This window comes from Acipenser ruthenus, chromosome 48, assembly GCF_902713425.1.
Source record: "Acipenser ruthenus chromosome 48, fAciRut3.2 maternal haplotype, whole genome shotgun sequence".
Taxonomy (NCBI): Eukaryota; Metazoa; Chordata; class Actinopteri; order Acipenseriformes; family Acipenseridae; genus Acipenser; species Acipenser ruthenus.
Window position 1 is genome coordinate 5,855,801 of NC_081236.1, and position 14,955 is coordinate 5,870,755.

Sequence of the window (14,955 nt, forward strand, 5' to 3'; positions counted from 1 at the left end):
CCCAGCTGCTACTGAGACCTGTGTGAATTGCTACTGTGTTCACATACTGCCTATTTCAAACTCTTCACAAAATACAGGCTCTTTTCTACCTATACTCTCTGGCTTTTCTGCCTGTGTGCACTGTTTACACGCTCCCTGCCTCGGCTGCTTCCTGTTAGTTTGTCCACCCTATCCACAAGCACTTCCTCTGCTACCTGTCAGGTAACGAGCAGCCATCGCACTCATAGATCAGAGAAATTGGTGGGGTGTGGGATTTGAATATCTGAATGTGTGATTAACAGTGGCCAGTGGACACCAATAAACTACATTCCCGAGTACATTATGATGCGCTGTGAGATTTTAGATCTGTGTTTTTTATGTTTTATACTGTCAGCTAAAAGAAAATCACGTTTATTTTTTATAGCCAACCTTTAGGAATTTCTAGTGGCAGTGCTTGCACCTAAATTAAAGTTTACGTTTGCACATGATGTTTTGTTTCTGATTGAATAGTGGCGCAGTTATTATTACTGAGCTGTACTTGCACTCGCTGTGTGTTATTGTGTTCTGTAAAGCATTGATATCTTGTCAGTTAAGAAAAGGCTTCATGAAAAATCTTGTTTTAACGTTGTCTGTTACACCGGCCAGAGATCCGCGCTGCATTGCCATGTTTTCTACATTTGCTTTAAATTCTCAAATTAATAAAAGTGACCCGGGTAGCGTCGGGTAATTTACAACCCGTGTTTTACCTGGGTTTTCGGGTACCCATGCCGACCCCCAGTTTAGAGTTTCTATTGTTCTTCACACAATCACTTTCTTGAAGGTTGGTGATATAATGACTGGGGGTGAGGGAGGGGTGAGCGATGCGGGGAGGGGGCGAGTGTGATTAGCATCAGGTGATTCAACACCAGCATTGACTAGGAAAGGCAACAATAGTGGGAGGGAGAAAACCTTCAGGAGCAAAAGACTTCCTGGAGGTGACTATATAAGAGAGAGGGAGTGAGAGAGCGAAGTACCAGTATCGTCATTCCCAAGGGGAAAGACTCCCTCGACTTGGTGACAGTACAGAATTAAAGACAGAAAGAAAGAAAGAGGATCATTAGCTACAAAATAAGAAAGGAAGAGAGAAAGAAAGAAAAAGAAAGGAGGAGATAAAGACAGGAGATAGACAGAATGGCAGTGGGTTGTGTGAGGGTGGCTCTGGCTGTGTTGCTGCAGCTCTCTGTTTGGCTCCCGGTCGCTCTGCAGTGCTGTGAGTACACAATGAACCGCTTGCTATTAATAGCTGAATAATGATGCCTTTGTATTAACTAGACCAGAGAGTGTGTTTGTGTGTGTGTGTGTGTAGCTGTCTGTGTCTATGTGTTGTGTGTATGTCTATCTGTCTGTGTCTATGTGTGTGTGTATGTCTATCTGTCTGTGTCTATGTGTGTCTGTGTGTCTCAGTATGTGTGTGTGTGTGTGGCTGTCTGTCTGTGTGTGTGTGTGTGTGTGTGTGTGTGTTTGTATATGTATGTGTGTCTTTGTGTGTGTGTGACTGTGTCTCTATGAGGGCAGGTATTACTATCAATGTGCGGACACAATTTGAGAAAATGTCCCCACAAAGATAGTAATTGCTGAAAAAATGCCGTTGTGGGGACGTCCCCACTTTGTAAAACACCTTTTTAAGAACAAAATTTGCCTTAAAAAAAAAAAAAAAAAAGTTTGATGTCCACATTCACCCTGCGTGGAGTTTTGTTTTACTGGAGTTTGACTATAGTGAGAGTCAATGAGGGAGGTCCCTGGTTCAAATCCCAGCTCAGCCACTGACTCATTATGTGACCCTGAGCAAGTCACTTCACCTCCTTGTGCTCCGTCTTTTGGGTGAGACGTTGTTGTAAGTGACTCTGCAGCTGATGCATAGCTCACACACCACTTTGTGATGATGGACCACTATGAAAGACACTATATAAAAATAAATTATTATTATTATTATTATTATGAGAAGTCCCCACAAATATAGAAATGCAAACATGTGTGTGCATGTCTGTGTGTGCATGTCTGTGTGTGTGTGTGTGTGTAACTGCGAGTGTGTGTCTCATTATTATCATTTATAGTTCTTAATAGAAATCTCTCAATGCAGTTTCAATTAGTTTTTGCTTCAGCCCCTGTATCTTTCATTAATGTACTGTTCCTCCTCTATCTCTCCCCTCCCTCTCTCCTCCCTGCCTCCTCTATTTCTGCCTCCCTCTCTCCTCCTCTCTCCCTCTCTCCTCTCTCTCTCTCTCTCTCTCTCTCTCTCTCTCTCTCTCTCTCAGCTGTCTCAGAGATTCAGACAGGTCAGGTGATTCGGCTCCTCAATATAATGGTCCAATCAGAGAACAGCAGTACTGCCAGTGGCTCCACCCCCAATCCCAGCATCCTCCTGGCTCTGCGTCTGGCCAGCCATCATGACAGTGACACAGAGAGAGGCATGCTGGCTAGACTGCAGGTTGATGCAGTGAAGAGAGTCCAAGAAGGTAAAGAAAGCGACTCAACAACCAACCAACTGAATTAACAACTAACTACCAACTAAACTAACAACCAACTATACTACAAACTAGCTACCAACTAACTACCAACTAACCAATGATACTACTAACTAAACTACCAACTAAACTCACAACTAACCAATGGAATTACTAACTAAATAACTGAACTACAGACTAGCTACTATAATTAACATTCAACTACCAATTAACTACCAACTACCTAAACTAGCTACTAACTAACAATGAACCAACTATACTATTAACCAAACTACTAATTAATTACCAACTAACCAACTAAACTACCAACTAACAATGAACAAAACTAATCTAAAATGTATCAAACTAAAAACTACTAAATCACGCTAAAATACCAACTACCTACCAACTAACATTCAACAAACTAAAATACAAACAACTAACTCCTCTCACCTACACTTTTCTCCTCTCTCCTCTCTCATCTCTCTCCTCCCCTCTCACTCCTTTCTCCCCTATCTCCTATCCAGGCCTCCCCTTCTCCTCAGGCACCGTGGCTCTCTACTGTCTGGCTATGCAGGCCTCCTGTGCGGACCCGTCTCTAACTCCAGCCCCAGGACTTAAAGGGGGAAAGAAGGCCATGGACCTCAGAAAACTGCTGGAAAAAAAAACTGAAGGAAGAGATTGACAATATTGGTGAGAGCGAGAGGAGAGGAGAGGAGAGAGGGAGGAGAGGGGATAGGAGAGAGAAGAGAGATGAGAGAGGGGAGAGGAGAGGAGAGGAGAGAGGGAGGAGAGGGGATAGGAGAGAGAAGAGAGATGAGAGAGGGAAGAGGGGAGAGAGAGAAGAGAGGAGGGGAGATGGGAGAGGAGAGAGGGGAGATGGGATAGGTACCAGCTATGATGTTTTAAAATGTTTAAACTGCAGTGAACACCAGTTAAAGGGATACATTGTAAAGCACAGAGAGGTCTGGTAAAGCATAGGGAAGCATTGTAAAGCACAGAGAGGTCTGGTAAAGCATAGGGAAGCATTGTAAAGCACAGAGAGGTGTGGTAAAGCATAGGGAAGCATTGTAAAGCACAGAGAGGTCTGGTAAAGCATAGGGAAGCATTGTAAAGCACAGAGAGGTCTGGTAAAGCACAGGGAAGCACTGTAAAGCACAGAGAGGTGTGGTAAAGCATAGGGAAGCATTGTAAAGCACAGAGAGGTCTGGTAAAGCATAGGGAAGCATTGTAAAGCACAGAGAGGACTGGTAAAGCATAGGGAAGCATTGTAAAGCACAGAGAGGTCTGGTAAAGCATAGGGAAGCATTGTAAAGCACAGAGAGGTCTGGTAAAGCATAGGGAAGCATTGTAAAGCACAGAGAGGTCTGGTAAAGCATAGGGAAGCATTGTAAAGCACAGAGAGGTCTGGTAAAGCACAGGGAAGCACTGTAAAGCACAGAGAGGTGTGGTAAAGCATAGGGAAGCATTGTAAAGCACAGAGAGGTCTGGTAAAGCATAGGGAAGCATTGTAAAGCACAGAGAGGTCTGGTAAAGCATAGGGAAGCATTGTAAAAGCACAGAGAGGTGTGGTAAAGCATATTACAAAAACAAACCATTTTAAAACTAACCCTTATTAAAGTCCCTCCCACTTTCCTTTATAGATTCCAAGAACGTTCCCCTCACCAACTATTATCAGGTGAGCCTTGACATACTGGCGCTGTGCATGATGGGAAAACCAGTGACATCACACAGCGTGCAGAGTCTGATTGAAGCTTCGGATAACGGAGGATTTTCATATGGAGAGAAATATTCAGTGGGTAAGAGACCTACGGAGATTGGAGCTAGGATTGAAACTCAGGGGGACTGTCTGAAGCTTGTTTGGTGTCACTGCTGTATAGTATATAAAAACTATGGAGATTGAAACTCAGGGGGACTGTCTGAATCATGTTTGGTGTCACTGCTGAATAATTTATAAAACTATGGAGATTATAAAACGCCTCTCTCTCTCTCTCTCTCTCTCTCTCTCTCTCTCTCTCTCTCTCTCTCTCTCTCTCTCTCTCTCCTCTCAGACACAGCCTCGGTTGCAGTTCTGGCTCTGACCTGCGTGAAGCGCTCTATCAAGGCCCCTGATCGTATGGTTCTGCGTCTGAAGATACTGAATGCTCTAAAATGTCTGATCAAGAACATTCTCCAGGAGACAACGAGCGACGGATTGATCGGGAACCTTTACAGCACAGGACTGGCCATGCAGGTGAGAGAGAGGAGAGAGAGAGAGAGAGAAGAGAAGGTGAGAGGGGAGAGAGAGAGGGGAAAGGAGATAGAGGGGAGAGAGAAGAGGAGAGAGAGGGCAGAGGAGAAAGAGAAGAGAGTAGAGAGAGGGGAGAGTAGAGAGAGGGGAGAGGCGAGAGAAGAGAGGAGCCATATGTGTTGGTGGAGGTGCAGGTCCTGTCTCTGCTGACAGAGTTGTGTCAAACTCCATATCTATAATAAAGAGAGGAGAGAGGAGAGAGAGGATGCATGGTTCATCCCCCTAGTCTCTGCAAGTCATTTAGATAAAAGTGTCTGCTAAATGACTGAATAATAATAATAATAATAATAATAATAATAATAATAATAATAATAATAATAATAATAATAATAATAATAATATTATTATTATTATTATTATTATTAATGAGGCAAGTTTTGAACATTCATTCCCTGGTTATCGGTGGGGGGCTATGTTGTGACACTACCGACCGTCTCTCTCACTGTCTCTCCCCAGGCCCTGTCAGTCACCTCCACCAACTACGACTGTTCCAGAACTATCCAGACACTTCTAGAGCGGGCTGGTTCCGGATCCTTCGAGAACCCCATGGCTGCTTCTCAGATCACCCCCTCACTGGAGAACAGAAACTACCTGGAGCTGAACAAGCTAGACTGCAAGGACTTTGAGAGTGAGAGAGAGAGAGAGAGAGAGAGAGAGAGAGAGAGAAAGAGAGAGAGATAGATAGATAGAGAGAGAGAGAGAGTAAGAGAGAGAGAAAGAGAGAGAGAGAGATAGAGAGATAGAGAGAGAGAGAGAGAGAGAGAAAGAGACAGACACCGACACGCAAAAGAAGGAAAGAAAGAATGAAAGAAAGGTGACAGAGTATGTATATGAATGAATATCTCAGTCCATCTGAGTATGTGTGGGATGAGCTTGAGCACACACACACACATACAGGGCGATTAGAAAGTAGGTTTACAAACAGAAACAGACAAAGGGGACGGGAAGGTGAACTTGCATACCGTTGTTAAGGGAACCAGGGGACACAAATGCAACAGTTATTAATTGTTGTCACCAGGGGGGCACCACTATGACCTACCTCTGATAATCACATAATAAGTGTTCAATATGTGCTCCTCCATGATCCAGAATGAATTGCATTCGTGTGACAATGGCCATTACGGCAGCGTTGTGCATCTCATCAGGTATGCGGGCCACCTCCTGGACAATGGCATCCTTGAGGCCCGGAATTGTGCGAGGGTTCCCTCAGTACACTCGTGACTCCAGGTACCCCCATAACCAGAAATCCACTGGTGTAAGGTGCAGTGAGCGAGGTGGCCATTCACAAGGAAAGGGAAATGATTCTGTGTTGAAAGTGCTCCTGCAAGACGCGTTTCACCTGGTTATCAGTATGCGGAGGGGCCCCATCCTGCATGAAGATGGTAGTGTTTATCACATCTCGCTGCTGCAGCACAGGACTGACATGGGCTGTCAGCATGGGCTGGTATCGTGCAGCAGTGACTGTGCAGGTTTGAGGTCTCCTTGCTGAGGGCTCTTCAAAAAAGAACGGTCCAATAACAAAGTCAGGCGTACAGCCACCCCACACTGTCAGTTTAACATCATGTAGGGGGCTCACAAATGGTGCATGTGGATTAGTCTCTGAGCAGATAACACACTTCCAGACACGGTGACGTGCCCTTCATCTGTCCATAGGATATTAGCAGGCCACTGGTCATCCAATTCCAGTCGTGCCAAGAACTGCAACACAAAATCGCCACGTCTGATGAAATCCGTCTCCTCCAATGCTTGAACATGGATCAGCTTTTATGGAAACATCCGAGTTGAACAAAGAGCCTTAGGAACAGTTGAATTGGGCAAATCCAGGCAGCGGGTGACAGCATGTGTGCTGGTGCTGTTTGGTTCTGCTACGGCGTGGCTGATCTCAGTGACAACTTTGCTTGGTGTCGGTGGGCTGCCGCTATGAAGCTTATCACAAGTGCAACCGGTTTCCTCAAATGTTTTGATTAACTTGTGAACAGCAGCTCTTGAACAAGGCCCGCTGCGGATGTTATGCACTCTATGGTATTCCCAGAGAGCTGCCTCGGCATTGTTTCCTTTGCTGTAAAAAAAAAAAAAAAGAACAGGACCAGTTCACCTCTCTGCACACTTGTCAGCTTCATGTTGCTTGACTGAGCTGCCTTGCGAGTGACAGGACTATTTCTACCCTGTAGTATGGAAATATGCGGCAGTAACCACAGTGGTGCCCCCTAGTGGCAAAAATTAGTAACTGTGGCATTTGTGTCCCAATGGTTCCTAATCCCCTTATATATATATATATAGAGAGAGAGAGAGAGAGAGAGAGAGAGAGAGAGAGAGAGAGAGAGAGAGAGAGAGAGAGAGAGAGAGAGAGAGAGAGAGAGAGAGAGAGAGAGAGAGAGAGAGAGAGAGAGAGAGAGAGAAACTTGAGACCAGTGCAAGTAATAAAACCAGTTTCTTTACTGTTCTTTCCTCCACACAGAGACACTTGATGGGTCGGTGCTTCCTCTAGCGCCCCCCCACTGCCCCGGAGGGTGTAATCACCGTGCACTACAGAGTGGAGGACGGCATTCACTACTCCTTCAATGACAGCATCGAGGTGACGGTCCCTGTGGGGTCCTCGCTACTGCAGGTCATGGAGGAGGCGGCCAAGATATCACCTGCAAAATTCAGGCACGAGTATTCACTGTAACTATGTCTTTGTTTCCAAACTGCACAGGAGCTGCCTAGGAAGTGCGGGTGTGACAGGAGGCTCAGAAACAGGTTCCTTTATCCCAAAGCAGTACCAGATACCATGGGCTTACAATGAAAATCCATGTTTGCTTTAACTATGTGTTTCATTTAAAACTGCACATCTGAGAGCCGTGGTTTCACTAGGCATTTAATAATAAGACACAACTGGGCTTGTTACCTAGACACACTGGCTGATCAAGCTGGTAGTAAAACCTGGAATGGGAGAAACTGCTGTGCAGTAGGGTCTTATTACCATCCCTGCAATGTAATTCCAGTCCAATCCAGTCTAGTGATATTAAACTGCAGTTACAATGTAATTCCAGTCCAGTCCATTCTAGTGATATTAAACTGCAGTTACAATGTAATTCCAGTCCAGTCCAGTCTAGTGATATTAAACTGCAGTTACAATGCAGGGATGGAAATAAGAATCTCATTGCATAGCAGTTTGATCCATTCCTGGTTTCACTATGAGTTTAATAATAAGACACATCTAAGCTTGTTACCTAGACACACTGTGACTAATCAAGCTGGTAGTAAAACCTGGAATGGGTGACACTGCTATACAACATGAGTCTTATTACCATCCCTGTTCTATTAGAAAAAAAGCAACAGCGCCATCTAGTGCACAGCTAGCTTACTGCCAGCAAATTAAAACTCCAAAGTCTCAGATCACAAGATAGCAGTGGCTGTCTCTTCTGTAAAGACTGGCTGATCTAGTCTGTGTTACACACGTCTATGGCAGTGCAACTAGAACTGAAGAGCAGCTCCTGAACTCAGTCAATGCAGAAAGTGTAATACAGCACAGCGCAGCGCATTGTAGTTTAAAAAACTACAGCTCCCAGCATCCATTGCCATTGCCACGGGGGCAGAGGCATGCTGGGAGTTGTAGTCCTAGCCAAGGCTGATTCACAATACAATAACTATCAGTGCAGCTAGAACTGAAGAGCAGCTCCTGAACTCACAGTCAAAGCAACACAGACTGAGCAAAACAATAATAAACACAGTACTTGAGTGACTGCAATAATAAGAAGCACTTGGGATGTTTGCAAACCTCATATAAAATAATGATCACATTTTCATACTGGTTCTAGGTTCACTGTGGAGCAAAGCAGCTGGGGTCCATTTGTCACCAGTATACAAGTTTTAGCTGGGAACACGGAGGAGCGAACATACTGGCAATTTCTCACTGGGAGTAACGCTTTGGATCAAGGTACAGATCTCAATTTAATTAGAGGACTCTGTGTGTGTGTGTGTCTGTGTCTGTCTTCTCACTAAACTAATAGCAGTGTCCAGTGGACCCCGTTTCCCTGTCTCTTGTGGTACAAGACTACTAGTAAAATTAATACAGCTAACGATTGCCTGATTGCGCTGCCTGTCGCACTGCATTCAGGAACCTGGCAGCCACTTCCGTTTGCTTCCTTCCCGGTAAACAACTGAACACACGCTGCAGAGAGCTGCACCATTTCTTTACAGCCTCTTCATCGAAAAAGACACCTGCTGCGTCAAAGATTGGAAATATATTTCTGCTCAAGATCGTTCTGTCCAGTATAAGATAGGGAACATTTTTAACATGTGTGTTGTATTTATTTTTTGTGTTTTATTGATAATTCAGTGATGGTAAAAATAGAACGTCTGTAAACACTCGGCATTAAAAGAAGAAATGATCTACAATTTAGCATTTGCTGTTTTTCAAGAAAGCCTTTCAATATTTAGGAACATTTTTCTATCAATAACTCTAGAGGAAGGGATAGGTTTTGAATGTGGCAACGATATTGTTTTCTGCTTTAATAAATATGACATTTAATAGTGAAATATCTTGAAAAAAACTCATTTTAGACATGAAAAAAATGCTTATTAATTAGGCACTCTAAATATATATATATATATATATATATATATATATATATATATATATATATATATTTCTGTGTTATTTGCAATTAATAAAGTATAATGAATTTTCTTTTTCTTTGTCGTTTCAGGAGTTGGTGATTATAAGCCGTACGATGGGGATTACATCGTGGCAAAATTCTCTACAAATTAACTCTCAGATTTCCATCTCATAATTCATGCATTGTTGGAGGTTGTGTTTAATTATCACTTATTTTAATCACATTATAATTCTATGATTCAGAGGGGTCTGGTAAAGCATAGGGAAGCATTGTAAAGCACATAGAGGTCTGGTAAAGCATAGGGAAGCATTGTAAAGCACAGAGAGGTCTGGTAAAGCATAGGGAAGCATTGTAAAGCACAGAGATGTCTGGTAAAGCATAGGGAAGCATTCTAAAGCACAGAGAGGTGTGGTAAAGCATAGGGAAGCATTGTAAAGCACATAGAGGTCTGGGAAAGCATAGGGAAGCATTGTAAAGCACAGAGAGGTCTGGTAAAGCATAGGGAAGCATTGTAAAGCACATAGAGGTCTGGGAAAGCATAGGGAAGCATTGTAAAGCACAGAGAGGTCTGGTAAAGCATAGGGAAGCATTGTAAAGCACAGAGATGTCTGGTAAAGCATAGGGAAGCATTCTAAAGCACAGAGAGGTGTGGTAAAGCATAGAGAAGCATTGTAAAGCACAGAGAGGTGTGGTAAAGCATAGGGAAGCATTGTAAAGCACAGAGAGGTGTGGTAAAGCATAGGGAAGCATTGTAAAGCACAGAGAGGTGTGGTAAAGCATAGGGAAGCATTGTAAAGCACAGAGAGGTGTGGTAAAGCATAGGGAAGCATTGTAAAGCACAGAGAGGTGTGGTAAAGCATAGGGAAGCATTGTAAAGCACAGAGAGGTGTGGTAAAGCATAGGGAAGCATTGTAAAGCACAGAGAGGTGTGGTAAAGCATAGGGAAGCATTGTAAAGCACAGAGAGGTCTGGTAAAGCATAGGGAAGCATTGTAAAGCACAGAGAGGTGTGGTAAAGCATAGGGAAGCATTGTAAAGCACGGAGAGGTCTGGTAAAGCATAGGGAAGCATTGTAAAGCACAGAGAGGTCTGGTAAAGCACAGGGAAGCATTGTAAAGCACAGAGAGGTCTGGTAAAGCATAGGGAAGCATTGTAAAGCACAGAGAGGTCTGGTAAAGGATATTTAAAAATGGCAACAAAAAAAAAAATAATAAAATAAGCAAGTTAGCAACTTCAAAACTAAAATGTCTTGTTTTTATTACTGTCCCCTGCAGAGATGGAGTCTCTCACCTATCAATACTGTGTACCAGCCTGTCATTAAATACAAGCATACAACTCACTTTAAAGCAAAGAGAAGATTGGGAATAGTGACATGAGCGGTGTCTATTACCAAAACAATCGATTCATTGCAAAATAACCAATTATTATGAAATAACACAATAATTATTATGAAATAACACGATAATTATTATGAAATAACACGATAATTATGAAATAACGCAATAATTATGAAATTATTATTATTATTTATTTCTTAGCAGACGCCCTTATCCAGGGTGACTTACAATTGTTACAACATATGACATTATTTCACATTATCTTACATACAATTTATACAGTTGGGTTTTTATTGGAGCAATCTAGGTAAAGTACCTTGCTCAAGGGTACAACAGCAGTGTCCCCCACCTGGGATTGAACCCACAACCCACCGGTCAAGAGTCCAGAGCCCTAACCACTCCTCCACACTACTGCCCTGAAATAACACAATAATTATGAAATAACACAATAATTATTATGAAATAACGCATCCCCTAGAGGGTCCTGATATAAGGGACTAAATTAAACCACCAAGCTCTTTAGACCAAGTAGAAGAGTTACCGCACTAACTCAAGTTAAATGAGAAACCTCATTAAAGAAATGAAACCTTTAATACAACCAATATCAAATACATAGTGTCACGAATTAATCTGAAAACTGTCTTCCCTTGTGCAAGGTGCAATCACCTTTTTTGAGTGAAAGGTGTATGTGGCAGAGATAGATGTCTCTTTGATAGAAACAGTTTAATTTATTTGAAGTCTTCCCACTGATGATAGGAAAGGGAATGTAGAGATGGGAGCCCTGCTAACAAGACTGAAGTTTTTGCAGCTATCAGGCTTTTAAAGGCACACCTGTGGTGGCTTTGACAGACTCATGGAGAGCAGAAACTGACCCAAGACAGTGACAGCTACTGGAAGCAGTCTGATCTTTGGGATGGAAATTGAACATTTGTGAAACTGCATGTGTGTTAAAATGGTGTAATAACTGTACTGTGTTTTAAAGAATATAAAGTCAGCAGAAATACTAAGCAAACTGTTAAAACACACTGTTCATACAAGAAGTTATAATATGCTCTGTATTAACCTATAGGTATGTTAGAACATTCTATATTCCTGTTTATTCTGTTATATAAGAGAATACACACTACCGGTCAAGTTTTAGAAAACCCCAATTTTTCCAGTTTTTATTGAAATTTAAGCAGTTCAAGTCCAGTGAATAACCTGAAATGGTACAAAGGTAAGAAAAAAGTTTAGGTTACCAAAAACTGAAAAATAATGTACATTTCAGAGTTATACAAAAAGGCCTTTTTCAGGGAACAAGTAATGGGTTAACAACTTACAGCTATTGATTACTTACAAACCCTCTGTCTGTATAAAAGCAGTGTTGGAACAGACTGTGTTACTACACCCTCTTAAGCATTATTTGGACAGTATTGTACTGCAGGAAGTAGTATATTGCTCTCATAATGGCGAGAAAAAGGCAATTAACAAAGGAAGACAGACAGACCATTATAACCCTTAAAAGTGTAGGTCTTTCCTTTAGAGAAATTGCAAAGAAAGCCAAGGTGTCAGTGAGTACAGTTTCCTACACCATCAAAAGGCACTTGGAAACTGGAGGAAACTCTGACAGGAAGAGGTCTGGCAGACCCAAAGCCACAACAGAATCAGAAGACAAGTTTCTGAGAGTCAACAGCTTGCGTGATAGGCGGCTCACAGGACAACAGCTTCAAGCACAGCTTAACACTGGTCGAAGTAAGCAAGTCTCAGTTTCAACTGTGAAGAGAAGACTTCGAGCTGCAGGTTTGACAGGTCGAGTGGCAGTAAGAAAGCCATTGCTAAGATGGCAAAATAAGAAAAAGAGGCTTGCCTGGGCCATGAAACACCGCCAGTGGACTACTGAAGACTGGAAGAAGGTCTTATGGACCGATGAATCAAAATTTGAAATCTTCGGTTCATCACGCAGGGTTTTTGTACGCCGTCGAGTAGGCGAAAGGATGGTTCCTCGGTGTGTGACACCAACTGTCAAACATGGAGGAGGAAGCGTGATGGTCTGGGGCTCTTTTGCTGGATCCAGAGTCGGCGACCTGCACAGAGTGAGTGGCACCCTGAATCAAAACTGCTACCACAGCATTTTGCAGCGCCATGCAATACCCTCTGGTATACGCCTAGTTGGTCAGGGGTTCATCCTACAGCAAGATAATGACCCAAAACATACCTCCAGGCTATGTCAGAACTACCTTTAGAAGAAAAGAACAAGACTGTAGGCTTCAAATCATGAAATGGCCAGCACAGTCTCCAGACTTAAAACCCATTGAGCTGGTTTGGGATGAACTGGACAGAAGGGTGAAAGCAAAGCAACCTACAAGTGCAACACATTTGTGGGAACTTCTGCAACAGTGTTGGGAAGAACTTTCCGAACAATATTTGATTTCCATTGCAGAAAGAATGCCACGAGTGTGTTCGGCTGTTATATCTGCAAAAGGTGGCTACTTTGATGAGTCAAAAATTTAGATTAAATTTTGTTAAACAAAACGATTCCATGATTTCTTTTTTTTATCTCCAATTGTTTATTTGTTCTATGCTTTAATTTCAGAGTACATTGAGACATTAAACTGCGTAAATTTCAATAAAAACTGGAAAAATGGAGGTGTTCTAAAACTTTTGACTGGTAGTGTGTGTGTGTATATATATATATTCTACAAGACCAGTTTAAATTGCAATCTGTTTTAAGGGTATCGATGCCCCGTTTATCTCCTCACTTACATGGGCGGTGCTCATTGCGGTTCTTCGCTTCTTAACCCAACATCAGCTGTCGGACTTCCCCGCTGTATTTTGTTTTTTTTTTCGTTCAGATACAATGACACACACACCGCGCCGCTCCGTCACTCCGCCCCCGTGTGTCAATCCACGGCGTCAGACACGCCCCCCCCCCCCCCCCCGAACACACGTGACGTCACAGGGTATGATTCTAACGAATTCCAAAAAAACACAACTAATCTTTTATGATTTGTTACGTAATAGGCTAACGTCACTCCTCTCCAGTGACTCTCACCTATATAGAAAAATAACAAAGTCACCTTTTCACGCACTGAGGGGCTAACTTGTCAAAAACGTCATGCAAAATACATATATCTTTATTTATTTTGTGGCTGTGCACCCATTGCCACGGCTACACACGATGCATGTCAACAGCGTGTACACACCACGGTGCTGCCGCGGAAGAAACAGCCATGAAACGCTCCCTCACAATCGGAGCAGCGGGGTCCCTGGATTGTAATGAAACGCTCCCTCACAATCGGAGCAGCGGGGTCCCTGGATTGTAATGAAACGCTCCCTCACAATCGGAGCAGCGGGGTCCCTGGATTGTAATGAAACGCTCCCTCACAATCGGAGCAGCGGGGTCCCTGGATTGTAATGAAACGCTCCCTCACAATCGGAGCAGCGGGGTCCCTGGATTGTAATGAAACGCTCCCTCACAATCTGAGCAGCGGGGTCCCTGGATTGTAATGAAACGCTCCCTCACAATCGAAGCAGCGGGGTCCCTGGATTGTAATGAAACGCTCCCTCACAATCTGAGCAGCGGGGTCCCTGGATTGTAATGAAACGCTCCCTCACAATCGGAGCAGCGGGGTCCCTGGATTGTAATGAAACGCTCCCTCACAATCGGAGCAGCGGGGTCCCTGGATTGTAATGAAACGCACCCTCACAATCGGAGCAGCAGGGTCCCTGGATTGTAATGAAACGCTCCTCTTGAACTGAACGGAGAGGCGAGGGGTGGACACGATGCGCCAGCTAACCTGATTACCCTTCAAATACAGAGAAAACTTTACAGGCGAGAGAAAAGGTACAGCTCTAACACAAAAGTAGCAATATATATTAAATCCCTTAAACATTGTGTACCTATCAACTATTTCTCATATATATAATATATATATGAGAGAGACACAGAGAGAGAGAGATTTCTACCATGATATCTGAAGATGCAAAGCCAAGACTTAAACCCAATTATTAAAACAGGAAGTTTTGTGAATGCGGTGTTACTGCATTTTAGCCATAGATACCCAAAAACATCTACTTTACACTAACTGGTAGTTTAAGTGCAGCAAACGGGACACAGCTGTGAATTCAGGGGCGATTGAGAGACACGTCACACAGAGCGAGGGGGGAGTATAGAACGGACACCCACCTAGACACGCCTACACTGACGTCACTGCGTGACCCGACCGAGTGCAGGTACCATGAACAGGAGGAGCGCAGACAGACCTCCCTTGCAATTTAACTTTCTGT

The 14,955-nt window shown here is 43.2% G+C and overlaps 1 protein-coding gene across 1 annotated transcript; it reads left to right on the plus strand.

Annotated features, from left to right (window-relative positions):
- The first annotated feature begins 962 nt into the window (after nucleotides 1-962).
- On the plus strand, nucleotides 963-10,143 carry LOC131721177 (cobalamin binding intrinsic factor-like). The gene is made up of 10 exons (XM_059014501.1): nucleotides 963-1,228; nucleotides 2,274-2,474; nucleotides 2,990-3,139; nucleotides 4,106-4,261; nucleotides 4,514-4,695; nucleotides 5,209-5,380; nucleotides 5,898-6,007; nucleotides 7,241-7,401; nucleotides 8,553-8,671; nucleotides 9,444-10,143. The coding sequence occupies exons 1-10, from the start codon at nucleotides 1,150-1,152 to the stop codon at nucleotides 9,503-9,505; spliced, it is 1,392 nt and encodes a 463-aa protein (XP_058870484.1). The 5' UTR covers nucleotides 963-1,149; the 3' UTR covers nucleotides 9,506-10,143.
- Nucleotides 10,144-14,955: the final 4,812 nt, after the last annotated feature.

What these genes read in the sequence shown, in the direction of transcription:
- LOC131721177 (XM_059014501.1), top strand. Translation starts at nt 1,150, where the DNA reads ATGGCAGTGGGTTGTGTGAGGGTGGCTCTGGCTGTGTTGCTGCAGCTC. An exon ending in ATATCACCTGCAAAATTCAG is followed by an intron (nt 7,402 to 8,552) that starts GCACGAGTATTC and finishes TACTGGTTCTAG; the next exon opens with GTTCACTGTGGAGCAAAGCA. An exon ending in GAGTAACGCTTTGGATCAAG is followed by an intron (nt 8,672 to 9,443) that starts GTACAGATCTCA and finishes TTGTCGTTTCAG; the next exon opens with GAGTTGGTGATTATAAGCCG.